Here is a 16,967-nt window from a genome sequence, read left to right as displayed (position 1 = left end):
AATTGTTTGATAATCTAGCACACTAAGAATTACAGAATCCTTCATGTAGGAAGGGGCTAGTGTAGTTATCCTTTAAATAAACTTAAGTATTAAATTAAAAAGATTTTTTGATCTAGGATAGGAAAACCAACCAACCAGCCAACCAACCAATCAAATACAAACCAGAGGGAAGAAGCCCTTACCAAGAAAAGATTCCACATTAGGTACCTCTCCCAGCAATTCCAATAGTTCATTCAGTAAGTCATTTTTTTCAGGGGCAATCGCATCCTGGTGTTCCAACAGGAGCTTTATATAGAAAGCAACACATATACAAAAATAAAAGTCAATTCTCAATGGCTACCATATTTACATAGTTCCCTTCCCAGTTTTTCATGATAACTTTCTTCTGATATTGTTTGAATCTTAAATACAAGTCTGACATTTATTAAAATTAGAGACCACAGAGAGACACAGCTTGCATTTTATCTTAGAGGCAAGTGCCCACTCTTCATCGAGAAACTGTAGTTTTGTGAAAGGTGTTCATAAACACTCTTTCAGCAAGATCTTGCAAGATCTGCCAAGAGGCAGCCTTCTTCCACCTAAACCCTGTGCTCCCTCCATGTTTATACAAAAGTCAAAGTTGAGGGATAAATTAGGAGTTTGGGATTAACATACACACACTACTATATATAAAATAGATAACCAACAAGGACCTACTGTACAGCACGGGGAACTATACTCAATATTTTGTAATAACCTATAAGGGAAAAGAATCTGAAAGACTACATATATAGTAGTCTGAATCACTTTTCTGTACACCTGAAACTAACACAGCATTGTAAATCAACAACACATCAATAAAAAAGAGGAAAAAAAAGTCAAAGTTGGGGAAAGAGTCTAAAACAACACAGAAGTCTCTTGGCTAATACGGTAGCAAACTGTAAGGGCATTTCCATATCTCTTCAGAGAAAAATTACTCGGTAATCAAACACTATATATTTTTTCAAATCACCACTATTAGCTATTTTAATCTGTCTGGCATTGAAGATCTTTCATGGGTAGGGATGGCAGAAATGCCCATATGATTCCTTGGCCTGAGACCTAGATGTACCAGCTGGTTCTTCCTTTCAGAATCCCAAAAATGGATTAAGGGGAACACTGCTGGGTGTTTGCCAGGTCTTAGAGGAAACATAGTAACTCTGGGGGCACAGCTATGAAAACACAGCTGCTCTTGTTTTCATTCAGAGTTAAATTAAAACAATGTTTCCAAAGTGTGGGACTGGTATCCCTGGTGATGGGAAATCTAACTTTAGTTGTTTTGAGTAACTATCTTACAAAACACTGAATCATATAATAAAATTAGTCTTTTCCATTTTTAATATTTTTTCTCAACAGCTTTATTGAGATACAATTAACACACCATCAAATCCCCGCATTTAAAACCTATGATAACGATGGTTTTTAGTATATTCAAAGACTTGTGTAACCATCACCACTATCTAATTTCAGAATATTTTCATCACCTTAAAAGAAACTGTGTACCCATTAGCAGTCACTTCCCATATTACCCCTTCCTCCTGGAAACCATTAATGTACTTTCTGTCTCTATAGATTTAGCTGTTCTGGATGCTTCACATGAGTGGACTCATACAATGTGTGTCCTTTTGTGACTGACTTCTCTCACTGAGCATGATGGTTTCAAGGTTCATCCATATTGTAGCATGTATTTGTACTCTGTTCCTCTTTATCCCCGAAAAAATTTTCCATTATATGGATATATTGCACTTCATTCATTCATCTTTTGATGGACATTTGTTTCCAGTTTTTGGCTATTATGAATATGCTGCTGTGAACATTCATGGACTAGTTTTTGTGTGCACCTGTTTTCATTTTTCTTGAGCCCATACCTAGGAATTGCTTCATCACATAGTAACTCTGTTTAACATTTAGGGATTGCCAAACTGATTTCCTAAGTGGCTGGACCATTTTGCATCTCCACCAGCAGTATATGAGAATTTCAGTCATTCTACATCCTTGCCAACATTTATTATTACCTGACTTTTTAATTCTAGCTATCCTAGTGGGCGTGAAGTTATCTCATTTTGGTTTTGATTTGCATTCCCTGATGACTAATAATGATGAGCATCTTTTCATGTGCTTATTGGCTATTGTATATTTTCCTTGGAGAAATCTCTATTCAGATCGCTCGCCCATTTAAAAATTTTATTTTTATGTTTTTATTTTTAATTGTAGTAAAATACACGTCATAAAATCTACCATCTTAACCATTTTTAAGTGTATAGTTCAGTAGTGTTAAGTACATTAACATTATTGTGCAACCAATCTATATAACTCTTCCATTTGGCAAAACTAAAACTCTATACATTCTGCAACAACTCCTCATTCCACCATTGTACTGTCTGCTCTCTGAATCTGACTACTCTGGGTAACTCATATAAGTGGAATCATATAGTATTTGTCTTTCTGCGTCTGGTTTATTTCACTTGGCATAAGATCCTCAAGGATCAGCCATGTTGTAGCATGTATCAGAATTTCCTTCCTGTTTAAGGCTGAATAATATTCCATTGTATGTCTGTACCACATTTTGTTTATCCATTCATCTGTCGAGGGACACTTGGTTATTTCCACCTTTCGGCTACTGTACAATGAATGCTGCAATGAACAGGAGGGTACAAATGTCTCTTTGACTCTGCTTTTTATTGAGTATATACCCAGAACTGAATCTGTTTTTAATTTTTTTGAGAAACTATCATACTGTTTTCCATAGCAGCTGTACCATTTAACGTTCCCACTAATAGTATAAAAAGGTTCTAACTTCTCTATATCTTTGCTAACACATTTTCCGGTTTTTGTTTTTGTTTTTATAGTAGCCACCATAATGGGTGTAAGGTGGTATCTCATGTTTTTATTTTTTTATTTTTCCAAACCAAATGATAGATTTATAGGCTGTCTCTATTATACAATGAGGCAAAATCATCGTGGTTTTGATTTGGATTTCCCTAGTCATTAGTGATGTTGAGCATCTTTTCATGTGCTTGTCAGCCATTTCTATATCTTCTTTGGAGAAATGTCTATTCAGGTCTGTAGCTCATTTTAAAATTGGGCTGTTTTTTGTTGTTGTCAAGTTGTGAGAATTCTTTACATATTCTGGATATTAACCCTTTATCAGATACAGTATATGATTTGCAAATATTTCTTCCATTCTGTAGGTTGCCTTTTCACTGTGTTCATTGTGTCATTTGATGTACAGCTGTCCATTTTTAAATCGGATTACTTATCTCACCATGGAGTTGTAGGTTTTCTTTATGTATTCTGGATCCAAGTCCTTTAACAGATACATTATCTGCAATTATTTTCTCTCATTCCCTTGGTTGTCTTTTCTTGATGGCAATGTTTACAGCACAAAAGTTTCCAACTTTGAGGAGGTCCAATTTATCTGTTTTTTTGCTTTGGTTTTTTTTTCTTTTGTGGCTTGTACATTTGGTGTCATATCTAAGAAACCACTGCCTAATCCAAGGTCACAAAGATTTACTCCTATGTTTTCTTCTAAGCGTTTTATAGTTTTAGCTCTTATATTTAGGTCTCTGATCCATTTCGAGTTCATTTTTGCATAGGGTGGAAGGAAAGGGTCCAACTTCATTCTTGGCATGTGGATTTCCAGTTGTCCCAGAACAATTTGTTGAAAAGACTATTCTTTGCCCACTGAACTGTTTTAGTCCCTTGTCAAAAACAAATTGACCACAGATTTGAAGATTTCTAGACTCTCAGTTCTATCTCATTGACTGGTATGTCTATCCTTATGCCAGTACAACACTGCCTTGATTACTTCCTTTTCCATTCTCTTTTAATCTTTAAGATTAGTGAAGGAGAGAGTTATCTGTTTAATGCTGAATTTTCCCTAACATTCCCTGATACTTAAAAATTGGGTTTTTAAGAAAGGGAGAGGGGGCCTCAGATGCATAGCTTCAAGAAAGCAACTATATTCAACTACTTTTAAAGTTCTGTCCATTGTAAGACATGCTAGTTTTTCTACTATGGTTAGATTGAAAGAAAGATGTTATATAAATAACACAGATGACAGAAAGACACGGTGAAATCTGGAAGTAGTACACAGGATATTTTGGGGTAAGGTAAGTCAGAGACAAGAACAAAATAAGCAAGATGGATAAATTTATGTTCTAGTTCTCTGAAGAGATGGGACATCTGATGGGCTGCTGTCTCTGGAAGGGATGATTTAGGCAGCCAGCTTCTACTCTTTATTCTGATAATGACAGAACATCAAAATTTCCAGAAAATGTCTCCTTAAAGAGCTAATGTTCTACATGTTCCTTAGAGAACAAAGGACAAGTATGTGGCCACAGGCGTGGCAAGTCGTGCCGCTGCCGTGCTTGTGTCTGCATGTGGACACCTCCTCACTTGAGACAGACAGTAAACAAGGACAGTCTTTGCCTGCAATTACATTTCTCCCATGTTATTACATCTGCTTCCAACATCACACATGATGGAATTCCAAACTGGTTACAAGTTATGTTTCCCAGGATTGGATTCTGTTTTCAACTCTTGTTAACAAAAGGAACAGACTATTTCTCCTTGAAGAGTAACAGTCTAAATTAATACAGTAACATTGTCTCTCAGCTCTCCTTGGGAAAGAATCTCTCACTTTTCCTGCATGTGGCTATTGCCCTCAGCACATGTGCAGCCAATGTGTGGACATTTTTTTGAGATGAAAAATTTGCCATAAAAAATAGATAAATGGGTCGTGGCTCCAATATGAACGAGTCTACTTGTTCGTTAGAAAATTATTTTTGCAAGTGGTGCATATACTGGATGTGTTTGCTTGGTGATTTGGGGTGTTTATATATAGGGAAAACAAGTATAGCCTCTTTATTTAATCAACCCACTCACTCCCTCATCTGGTCTTTCAGATCTGCTTTTGTTTAGGGTCACTCAAAACACTGATGGAGAGCTTGTTGCAAATGTCAGGGAGGTTCCCTGTCCCAACCCTGAAAGAAGGAAATCAAAAGTAGATCCAATCTTTCTTTCCAACCCATATTTAAGGTTTAGTTACTTAGAAGAGTTTAATAATGAAGACTGAAATTTTGAGCAGCCAATTTTGCCACTTGTTAGTATATCTGGTTTGGGGGGGGGGGAGGGGCTGGCCCTTTAAGAGGTGTGTATTTGTCGTGCTTTCCGCCAGTTGTGTGTATCATTTGAAGCTGGGTGCATCCTTAACCAGGGCTTCTTGAGCTTCAGTGTGTATCTGAGTCATCTGGAATCTTGTGAGAATGCAGGTTCTGATTTTGGAGGTCTTGGGCGGATTTCTCACATGTCCTCAGGACTTAGCTTGGAGTAGTCATGTCCAGAACTGTTCTTGAAAAGGTTATGCTTTAAGAACCTAGCTGGTTCAGGAAATAAGCTCTACTTGGTCTTAAGCAAACAAACAAAGAACCTCACCATGCCGAGAAAACTGCCCTGCCCTCAAAATGCACCTAATACAGGCTACTGGTTGATGGTGGTGATATCCGCACGTGAACCAGAGGGAGACATTATGACATAGCAGACTGACAGTGCCTGGTTCTAAGAAATGCGGTTTCCCAGAACAACAGAAGCGATTCTTTGTAGGCGGCTATTGTTGGGGTGTGGGGTGTATGTCTTCTTTTCCCCAACCCGGAGCAGCCTGTTTATCCCCCCCCTCTTTATGTCCAAACATTAGAAGAGAGGGAGCATTCTCATTTTCTCAGAAAATTACTGGAAATGCGAAGAGAATTCTTGAAAGGGGGAGAGACTGACTCTGGGGTCCAGGCATTGTGGCCCTGGTGGGTGGAGAAAATACCAGGGCTGCCGGGGCTCGGGGCTTAAACTGCACATTCACCACCTGACCGTAACTGGATCACGGAAGAAATAAACTTTCCTTGCTTGAGAGGAGTTTTCCTAAGGCACAAGAGTCAGGGAATACATGTATCATGTCAAAAGTAAACTTTTCCTGTTCGGGAAAAGGAGACTAGTCAATGTATAAGGGTCAGGGAATAAATAATTCAAGTTTTTTTTAGGTTAAGAACATGAGTAGGAGCACATGCTTTACAGTAACACCCTGTAGAAACTAAACATTTTCAAGAGCAGACGTTTGAACCCCGTGTCCATTGCTAAGACCCTCCTCCAGCCTCTCTTACTGAATGTGTGCTGATGATTTCTTCAATTGAAATATAAATGACTGGTTTGCTGACTGTCACCACATCTGTGTATTTATCCATATTAAACTTTTCTTCTGGTTCAGGGACATTACATGCTTCTTTGAAATATTTCCTAAAAAAGGAAAAAAAACCAAAAGTCTTAAGACAGAGGCAAATTTGTGAATAAAATGGCTTTATCAAAATGGTGAGGAAATCTTCAGTGATGGCTAGTGCTTTGTTTTCTACTGCACACCTCAGGGGACCTGTTCCAGCACCTTCCAAGGCTGGCTCTGGACCTCGAAGATGAGTCCATGTTTCTGGATGTTGGACCCAGGTCCTCAGAAAGGAACAGACAGAGCATTTAGGGCCTCAGGCCCTGTGACCGACCCAAGGTAATCAAATTATGGGCAGGTCATTTAAAAAATACGATTTTAAAAATGCCCCCTGAAATCTACACAAAAATGTCAGTACTGGGACTTCCCTGGTGGTGCAGGGGTTGAGAATCCGCCTGCCAATGCAGGGGACACAGGTTCATGCCCTGGTCCAGGAAGATCCCACATGCTGCGGAGCAACTAGGCCCGTGAGCCACAACTACTGAGCCTGCGCGTCTGGAGCCTGTGCTCCGCAACAAGAGAGGCCGCGACAGTGAGAGGCCCGTGCACCACGATGAAGAGTGGTCCCTGCTCGCCACAACTAGAGAAAGCCCTCGCACAGAAACGAAGACCCAACACAGCCAAAAATAAAAAAAAATAAATAAAATAAAAATGTCAGTACTGATGTTCCCTGATCTAAGAATCAAGTCTTTGTAGAGAAAACAATTCAAAAAGCAATTAGTCAAATTTGCTACTTTAATTGGCACAAACTCCTGGGGATTTCAACACCCTTTCAGAGTTTCTGTTACCAATTTGACAAAAATTGAAGTTAAGCCTACTGTACTCTTAGTTGATCCAGACAACAGTTGCTGGCTGGAAAGGCTGTTAAGACCAGACACACAGATACATACAAGGCTCCCTTCCTCCAGTGCTCAGACTCTAAAAAGTCTGCTATTTTAAGCTGCAGCAAATTTCAACAGAGAGATGGAGAAAAGCCAGGTGTGCTGCGATCATGGTTTAGGAGGAATTCTTTGCACAGGTAGAGTAGATATTTTATTCTATAAATCTGCAAATGTTTCATATGCCTGAAATTATCCTTGGTATATCTCCTAAGGGCACCCAAGGCTTGTACACCAGAAAGACCTGTGCCTTCCCACCCCAAGGCCGGGGCAGGGTAAATGGCAGGCAGCCATGCTTCCACGTGACAACTGGTCTTCCTGCACTTTTTTGGTTATAATTTTTCATGGTTGCTGAGGAACACAAAGGATTAATATGAGTGGAAGAGAAAAAAAAATAGATGAATTTAAGAGATGAGGGGAGGCTTTTGGTTTTATTTCCTTTTAAATGAAGAAGAGTTGGAAACATAGATGTTTGGTAGGAATAATCTGAGAAAAAAGGAAGTAAAAAGAGGTTCTAATAGCAGATAAGGATTTGCAAGAAATGGATGTTACTTTTTTAGTCAGTGAGGAGAACTAAAATTAGCAGCTTGAGAAAATCAAGACTTCCCATAGTAAGAGGATTTGGGGAAAATTTCTCACAAGAGGCCACAAATTCCAGAAAGAGATTAATGATCATGAACTACCTTTGTCAGCAGATAAATCACTAATCTAGAGGAAAACTGACGAATGGGAAATTATTCTCCAAGTGAGGCGTGAAAGAGGCCACATAGATGTCATACTTGTATGACCGGCTGAACGGCAGAAAAGAGAAAGCGAACGCCAAGATGAACGTGCTTCCTCAGAGAGCTTCAGGGTGAGTGAATCTTCCTGCTAGATTCAGTCCTCCTCCCGTATCCCCGTGGAATGATCAGTGATACAATTTGGAGAGCTTATAAAGTCAATAGACTTAAGTCTTACACGTATATTTAAGAGATGTTCGAGAATAGAACAGAACATATTCACACACAATCCTCAACAAACATAGAAGCTGGATTCTCCCAATCATCCCAAACCAAATACTCAGTTTCCTACTATTGTTTGATGCAGATAAGGCAAGTTTTTCCTGAATGGACACGTTTTTCCTGAATGGACAAAATGATACCCTCTTTTTAAGTTCAGAAAAGCAGAAGTTAGCTATTTTGATTTCTTTAATTCTAAGTACTACAAGCCTATAGCATACCAAGAAGATTAAATATTTCTTTTTGTCAATAGCAGAAATCATACATATGGGGATGACTCAATGTAACAGGGGCACTGGGGGTGGTGGGGGGATGGGGAACACCAGACAGAAGTAACCCGGCCTGCTCGGCCTCCCTCCTCTTTCCCCACAGCAACAAGCAGTACAAGAAATGCAGGCAGCCCCCTGAGGTTCCTGCCCCCAAGCCCAGCTCTGGGCACAGAACACACATTCCTCTTGCCCACCATCTTGCAAGTTTCTCCAAAGGTAACGATACCTCTCACCTGAACTCCTGATACGTCTCTGATAAATAATTGTTCATAGATGAGAGATGCTCATTTTCTCCTTCAAAGAGCTTGTTGGAGGCTGCATGCTGAAGGACCTTGGCCACTGATCCCAAGTTTCTCCTCTGGTCGGAATTTATCTGACCTCCGGCTGTCATGTCGATGATATCAAAGCCGTCTGGGGCGACGATGGCTGGGTTCATGTACCGATAGTACAGGAGATTTCCAACAATCTGGAGTGATGTAGAAGAAAAGACTATTTTTGAGAGAGAAAACTCAAGAGTTTGGAAGGTTTTTTAAAAGTTAATATTAACTGACATTTCCCAAGACAGCAAATCATTCTCCGATCTGAATCTTAACAAGGAGCTAAGTAAAGGTAGTGAATATAATCACACATTACTAATATAGTTAACAAAATTATTTTTGGTGAAAATATGCTACTGCCCCCCCCCCCAAATTCTCTAATATAAAGAGCTTCAATAATGTATAAGAACTCCCAATTAACCTCATAACAATAATCTTGAGAGCCATTAGAATAGAAGACTTGTAGCTTATTATAAATAGTCATATAAGGGGAAAAATTTTACAAAGTGGTGTGTTGGTAATTTTGGCTCCTACCCCCAAGAGAAGCTATGGTGACATCACCCTTGAAAATCTACCTTTAATAGCTCATCTTCTGTTGCATCGGGAAATTTCTCACGGATCGAATTCTTCAGTACTTTGGCTATATACCTCAATCCATAACTACATGGAAAACAGATGACAAAAGAAAATAATGGAAAAAGGCTAAGTGAGGAAGAAACACAGCAATTGTTCCAGTCAACTAAAGCCATGCAGTTTTCCTAAAAATTAAACACAAAATGAGATGGTAACGGAATCACAGGACTGCCACGGATGATCGTACCTGAGGGCTGTTTTGTATTGTTCCCTCTTTGGAGAACAGTTATGAATTTAAAGTGCAAATGCTGGCAAACTTTTAAACTAGTAAATGCAATATAAGGAAAACTCCTATCTTCACTACAGGGGTTTATTTTACATAGTATTTCAAGAACTTCTAGCGAAGAAAGCTAAAGCTGCTACATATACAACTTACGGCAGTAGATCAAGGGAAGAAATGATAGAATTCAGGACTTTGTCGGTGACCCTTCTCAGGTTCTCGATGGATGCCTCCAGTTTGCTTTTCACTTCTGGGTATGTCAGAGCTTGTTCTGTGGTCACATCATAAGGCAGGTTGCTGAAACCACAACGAGGGCTTCCGATTAATTGGGGGCTTAGGTACAAGCATGTGTATACTTGCACGTTGGTTCTACCATCAAGCTTTGTATCGTGAAGTAGAATTTGCCCACCAACTCCAATGATAAAATGTTTGCTTGGGGCAGGGGAGAACCCACATGGAACCCTCTGCCACCAGAACAGCAGGGTGACTCCAGGCTCTCCATTTGGGCTCTTCTGGCAAAATAACAGGCAGACCCAGGTAATGTAGACCCAGCTAACTTTCTCTCTCTCTCTCCCCCTCTCTCTTTTAAATTATAAAGAGCAGTATACTCTTTACAGAAAAATTTGCATATAAGCCAACAAGAAAACAATACTGACCCCAGAGACAACTACTTTTCCTTATTTTAGTGTATAACTTTCTGGTCCTCTGCTATGCATGTGTGTATATGGGTGTAATGCAGTTCGTGTCTATACACATCCCATATAGATCCTACGTGTGTGTATATACATGCATATTTTTTTTGATACAGAAAATGAGTCACTGTACCAAACTACAACCGAGAACTATATGTTATGAACAGTTTACCCAGGCAACAAATATATTTCTATACCACCATTCCAAATAGTTGCTTACTACTCGATTATGTTACATAAACATTTATTTAACAGCTTCCCCAAAGCTAAATATTTTGACCTTCCCCAACTTCTGTGATTACAAACAGTGCTGTGACAACCACCCATGTAATTCTCTGTGCATATCTTAATGATTTCACATGGCATCCTTTTGCAGGAAATTAAAAGCTGGGATTGCTTGGATCAACAGACCGCTACCTAGAATAAGCCAATCCCACCCGGCTTGTTGAGGCTTGCATGTTCAAGTTACTCACTTGGTAATTGTAAAAAAAAAAAAAAGTAGGTATTATCAGGTGAAGAGGTCTATGTCTAGTCTAGGCCTAGGTTTAGAAACAACAAAGAAAAACCAAGGGAGAGAACTACAGAAATCGTGGCTTTGGGAATCAACTGGTACCGAAATCTGAAAATACCACGTACTACTAAGATGAGCAGGAGTCCAAGAATGTGGCCTGCATGGGTATGTTAAGGGAGGTGACAACATCTTAGATTGAAAACTGACTTTGCACAGTGAATTTTGTTCTTTTAACAGAGCTTGACAGAGTTTAAGAGTATGTATAAATATACACATAAAAATGATCATAAAACACAACTGAAAACCAGCATCGCCCAGGCTTTGCTACCTGGCTTCTCCAGTCTGTGTTTCTAGTTGGTTCACCCAGGCCTTGTACACCTCGACGGGGCTTGTGTTGATGATCAGGGACTTGTCATCGATGATCTCTTTCACCACTGGAGCCAGGAGCTGGCGCAGTGTGTTCTGTCCACGGGCACCTCTGTTGAAGCTGACGACCATCTTGATGACTGTAGGGTTCCCAGTAACTATGTCCTGGACCTGGTCCACCTTTGATCTAAAAAAGGCCCAGACCAAACAAAATGGTTTGCCTCTATGGATAGAGTTTTAAACAGTGTATATTCTCTCTGGCGGGCAAGGGCTTCGGGGGGCTGTATTTTTCTCCATTGAAGATCAAAGACGGTGTGATTTAAAAGGAAGCTATCTCCCGTCTCTATTTGGTGAGCACACCTGAGCCAAAGGAGACTTTTGGTGGACATGGCCCACATGCTGTCTTTTGTAATACAACCTCTGAGTCTGAAACTTGTGGGAAGTTAGGGCAAAGCTTTCTCTCTAAGTATGACCATTCTATCTGCCTCCATCACTAGACAACAAGCCTGACCTATTTGGCCAAAGGTTTGCAGTGGTAACAGGGCCTGTAGAGCAGGATCTACAATGCATGTCCTGATTCTAATTTATCAGGGCTATTGGAAGACTGAGTGTCCATTAATAAAGTGGGTCTCAGAATCTCCCGTTAATTTTTTGTATTAAAAAAAATAAAAGGAAGTTATCATTTGTAAGATGAGTGTTTCTTATTTAAGAAATTTAAGGATCTAAAAATAATTTCTCAGCTTTAATTCCAATCTAGAAGGCAGGAATGAACTGAAAATGGAACTAGACTAATAATAATACTGAGTGACGGTATACAAGTTAGGATGCTCCCTGTCTCTTTCCTGGGAGTTAGCCTTGAATTTCCAATATTCTGCTGGATATTGGAAATATTTCACCCACATGTTCTACACCTAAAACTCAAACTCGGTGTTGAAAATCTAATCTATGCCTTTTTCCTTTGCATGCCCCCGCCCCTCACCCCATTCCCCTGAACTGTGTAGCTCCAATTCATCCTGTTCATACGTGGCTAGCAGATCAGTCTTCTAAAAACTCAATGTGGTCACGTCAAAAACCTTGCACACCTTCCCAGAAAGTAAAAAGAGCCTCAGCACTTGGGCCTATACTCAGTGTCTCCCATGATCTAGCCCAACCTTCCTTTCCTGGTGGTCACTAATTAAGTCACCTCTTGGCTAGACTAATCTACTTTCTTTCTTGCCCCTTGGTCCATACTGTTTCTATCACCATAGTGCCTTATTTCCCTTTTCCATTTCTTTTTATAAAAACTGTAGATATTCTTCAAGGTTTTGGGTCAACTCCTTCCTCTTCCATACAATCTTTATCGATTGACTGTATTGGCACTTTTCTTTCCATCCCTCTGATCTGTTACACTGTGCTTATCATTCATTTAGCACTTACCTTATTCTACTGCATAGCATTGCATTTTCTCATGAATCCTATTTCTCATGCTGCCTTATAGACAGCGTGAGGGCAGAGGTGCCCGGCTAATAGCTTCAGAGACCTATAGGATTAGCATCGCTTAAGGGATCCAGAAGTAAGGAAGACAGTTAAGATCCATCTAGTTGGCTAAGGGCATTTCTCATGGGTTCCCCCCCACCCCCATTCATTATAGCTGCCTACACATTTTTTACATTAACTGAGTAAAAAATAAATTAGCAGCAGCTTAAATTCCAGTAAGAAGGAAAAACTATTTAGCAGAGATCATTATCCTCAGTTTATGGCTTTACTACTCACATAATTTTAATTAGGTTTTCTCACTGACTTTTTTTTAATATAAATTTATTTATTTTATTTATTTATTTTTGGCTGCATTGGGTCTTTGTTGCTGCGCGCGAGGTTGCTCTAGTTGCAGTGAGCGGGGGCTACTCTTCGTTGCGGTGCACGGGCTTCTCATTGCGGTGGCTTCTCTTGTCGCAGAGCATGAGGTGCATGGGCTTTAGTAGTTGTGGCATGCGGGCTCTAGAGCGCAGGCTCAGTAGTTGTGGCGAATGGGCGTAGTTGCTCCACGGTATGCAGGATCTTCCCAGACCAGGGCTCGAACCCGTGTCCCCTGCATTGGCAGGAGGATTCTTAACCACTGCGCCACCAGGGAAGCCCTCACTGACTTTCAAAGAGCTTTGTATACTTACAAAATCAAAAGTGAATTTGGCATTAGAAAAGATATCACTGCTGGGAGAAAGTTGTACCTGAATATATCTATGATGATGTGGCAATTTCTCAAGAAATTTGATACATTTTAATATGTATAAATAACTTATAAGAATAGCTTTAAAATTATTTTAGTAAATCAGAGATAGCCGCCACTAACAAAAGGTATTGGTATTTTTACATATATACTTATATACATACTTTATTTCTTCCTCCAGAGCAGTTTTAAAAAGCTTGAGGAGTAGATATTCTTCCCGTTGATTGGAAGCATAATTGTACAGGGTGAAAATAACAGTATCCATAAATTTAGTTGACTTGTTCTGTGGCATCTGGAAAATCAGCTTAGCGAGGTACAAAGGATTTGTCTGAAGGAAAGCGAGAAGAAGAAACACCCCCCACACAAAACTATATGTTAATATATTATTAAAGCAGAGAGGAGTCCCCAGTGCCTTGCACTTTAATGACTTATTATGTATAAAGCATATAGAAGAGTATCTGGTACATATTAAGACTTTAAACGGTAGCAGATAATACTACTACTAAACTATAGGAAGTTATACTAGAAAGTTACAGTAGGATTTAAATTTTATATACTATATCATGACATATTTAATGGAGTATAATTGTATTATGTACACGCTACACCATTTGGAGCCATACAGTAATATTTATTGTAGAAACACAGGAGGCGGTGGGTGGCTGATAGATCTGGTATCCGAAGAGACTGGCAAGAAGGGACCAAGGGCTGAGCTAAATAGACTGTTCTAGAAGGACTGATGAATGAATAGAAGGAAACACATCCCATATTCTGAGACAAGAAAGGAAAAGAAAAGGATACGTTTACATGTGGAGACAGTGGGATGGCCATGATGCTTTAGAAAGCATGAGAAGGTAGGAGTGAGGCAGGGAGGCTGAACAGAGGGGTGAAGGTCAGGATAGTTCATGGGGGAAATGCCAGAAGAACCTGACAAGAAGCCCATATACTTAGTGTGGGAAAAGAATCACCCCAGAAGGCTAAGATAAAAAGAAGAGAAGAGAGAGGGGGGTGGTTGATAGACCTGGTATCTGAAGAGAGAATCTCTTTAAATTTAAAAAAAATTTAAAGATGGACAAGAATTAAAAAAAAAAATTGACATGCAGCTCAGCTTAGGATGGAGTTCAAGAGATGTAGCACCAGTCTTCGTGGTAATGTGGTTTTTCTGAAGGAGTTACACCAACCAGATGGAGGTTAGAAGAAAAAATATAATATTAAGGTGACAGAGAAATTTGATAGTCCTACTCTTCATCTTCCTTCCGATGAGAAAAGAAAATTTTCCATACATGGAAACCAGTATCTAAGAGTCTCAAGCAGTTTGGCTTTAAAATTTTTAAGAAAACCCTAATTCTAGTTTAGTTTACCACTTAGATTTACTTTCAAGCTCATAATGACTGGCTGAAATTTTATGAATAAGCAGCTCAGGACAACCTTTTTCTTAGCATTCTGGGTTGATTCTTTTCCCACACTAAGCATATGGGCTTTTGAGAAAGGAAAATTACTCTAAAGCCGAAGAAGCCTCATTCCTCTCAGATGACCTAAAAACTTTAAATTTAGGCTCACACAGAAGAGACAAGCCCATAGCAAAACCTATACTAGCTGACCTGCTACTTTGGCTAAGAATTTCCAAAGGCGAAAGGGATTCACGCTGTTTGCTTTTTTATAGCTTCCTCATTGGTCTTGGGTTAATGTCTCCAAAGCAGAGAGGAGAAAAGGTGAAGGAAAAATAAATGATTTTTTGACACTTCACTCAGTACAACTGAATGGTCATGCTCTGGTTCTATCAGTTTTGGATCGTTTAGGGAATAAACCTTGTGGAATTATTCTAAACACGCTCCTACGCTTTTTCTCCTTCCTATTAATGAGCCTCCACTTACATAACAGGATAAACTATACAAATCTTAGGCCAGTGACTAAATTTTCACCTTCCTAAATGACACAAATTCTATCAAAATCCAATAGTAGAAAACTAAATCCTGAAGAAGCTTCATACACTTGGAAGTTCATGGATGTCAAAAATGATAAATGTGAGAACCTACTGTATAGCACAGGGAACTCTACTCAATGCTCTGTGGTGACCTAAATGGGAAGGAAATCCAAAAAAGAGGGGATATATGTATACGTATAGCTGATTCACTTTGCTGTACAGTAGAAACTAACACAACATTGTAAAGCAGCTATACTCCAATAAAAATTAATAAAAAAAATGATAAATGCTTAAGATTAAATTTCTAACTGGTGGATGACTATTAACCTAATTTCAGCAGACAAAAAACCTTCCCTGCCTAGTGCGAGCCCCCTTTCTTTCTGGAAAGGAAGCTGTTAAGCACTGGATTCCATGGACAATTCTGTTTTAACATTTTTCCTTCTATGCTGCCACATGGTGGACATCTGGAGTACTACACCTGTTCTCCAATCCACTCTAAGTAGAGAATTCTCAGCTCTACCAAAATTAACGTCTCTTCTCTCAACGGGGCTAGCCACACCTCATTTATGTTTTGGGTAATGTGTTCTCTGTGCACCTAATGCCAGCGACGTCCTCAAGCAAAGATTCAAGCATCTCCACGCCTTGACGGAATCACTGCCACCAGCAGCGGCCCCAGGGACACCTGCCGAGGGGAGAGGGGAGGCTTCGTTGCTATCTCTCACTATCGCTCACTGTTTCCTTTGGGACTAATTGTATGTGCTGGTGGGCGGATGAGGTTGATCAATGGTCAAACAAACAAAAAGCTAGTCCACCAGACAGAGTCCAGCCGTAACCAGTTCAGCTTAGTTCTCACCCACACTCTTGAAGCAATGGAAAATTACTGTTCACTTAGATCACAGTCATGCCATGGAAATAATGAAATAAAAAAGGAATCCCATTTCCCTAATCCAAACTCTCTGGCTCCTTCCTCAAAAGAAGGGCAGTCTGGTTCTGGTACAGATCTGTTTTTCATACAGTTACTTTAATTTTTTCATGTTTGACAGCATCTGCTTATGCTATTATTAGATTTATACTGTTTCTGCTGATAACTGCAGTATAATGTAGTCATGAAGAGCGTGACTGCAGTTTTAAGTCAAACTGCCAGGGTCCCAATACCCTTGCTTTACCGTTTACTGGCTGTGTCTCAGTTTTCTCACATGTAATACGGGAATATCAGTAAATTATTTTTTGATGGCTTCCAGGGTTGTAGTAAGAATTAAAATGAGATAATGTATATAAAGCACCTAGAATAGCACTTGGTACTTAATAGTGCTCAGAACATGTAAACTATTATAGCCTTAGCATGGGACAAGATCTACTGTAAAACACCAACGGGAACATAGCATTTACCCAAAACTCACAGTGAAAGAAATTGTTCTCACCTGTAAAAGATAAAAAAGCTGCTGATATGTTTCCAGTGTTTTTCTTCTCTCCTTACTCAAACTTTTGATCCCTTGGTTGTCAGTGTTATTCAGTATTTGCATTTCTCCACCTTTTTTCTTATTCAGTTTCGTTCTGTGTGAAATTACATCCTGGAAAAAATTTTTATGAAATTACTACTTTTTATGCTGGTACTGTTTACCTCCTTCCTTCTCAGACACCCTGAGACACACACAGTTGGAAAGATTAATTTT

General features: G+C 39.5%; 1 protein-coding gene across 1 annotated transcript in view; it reads right to left on the bottom strand.

The window, feature by feature from the left end:
• Nucleotides 1-16,967, bottom strand: part of IQGAP2 (IQ motif containing GTPase activating protein 2) — a 283,554-nt gene that overhangs the window by 23,338 nt on the left and 243,249 nt on the right. The window contains exons 22-29 of the mRNA XM_061189375.1: nt 16,716-16,865; nt 13,535-13,698; nt 11,130-11,354; nt 9,755-9,895; nt 9,321-9,405; nt 8,662-8,894; nt 6,171-6,303; nt 183-285 (exon numbers count right to left, since the gene is read on the bottom strand). Of these exons, the coding sequence (XP_061045358.1) occupies nt 183-285; nt 6,171-6,303; nt 8,662-8,894; nt 9,321-9,405; nt 9,755-9,895; nt 11,130-11,354; nt 13,535-13,698; nt 16,716-16,865 (1,234 nt within the window). The remainder of the gene's footprint in view (nt 1-182; nt 286-6,170; nt 6,304-8,661; nt 8,895-9,320; nt 9,406-9,754; nt 9,896-11,129; nt 11,355-13,534; nt 13,699-16,715; nt 16,866-16,967) is intronic.

This window comes from Eubalaena glacialis, chromosome 4 (assembly GCF_028564815.1).
Source record: "Eubalaena glacialis isolate mEubGla1 chromosome 4, mEubGla1.1.hap2.+ XY, whole genome shotgun sequence".
In the NCBI taxonomy this organism is placed as follows: Eukaryota; Metazoa; Chordata; class Mammalia; order Artiodactyla; family Balaenidae; genus Eubalaena; species Eubalaena glacialis.
Note: the sequence above shows the minus strand (reverse complement) of the source record. Positions and strands in the feature narration are given on the sequence as shown.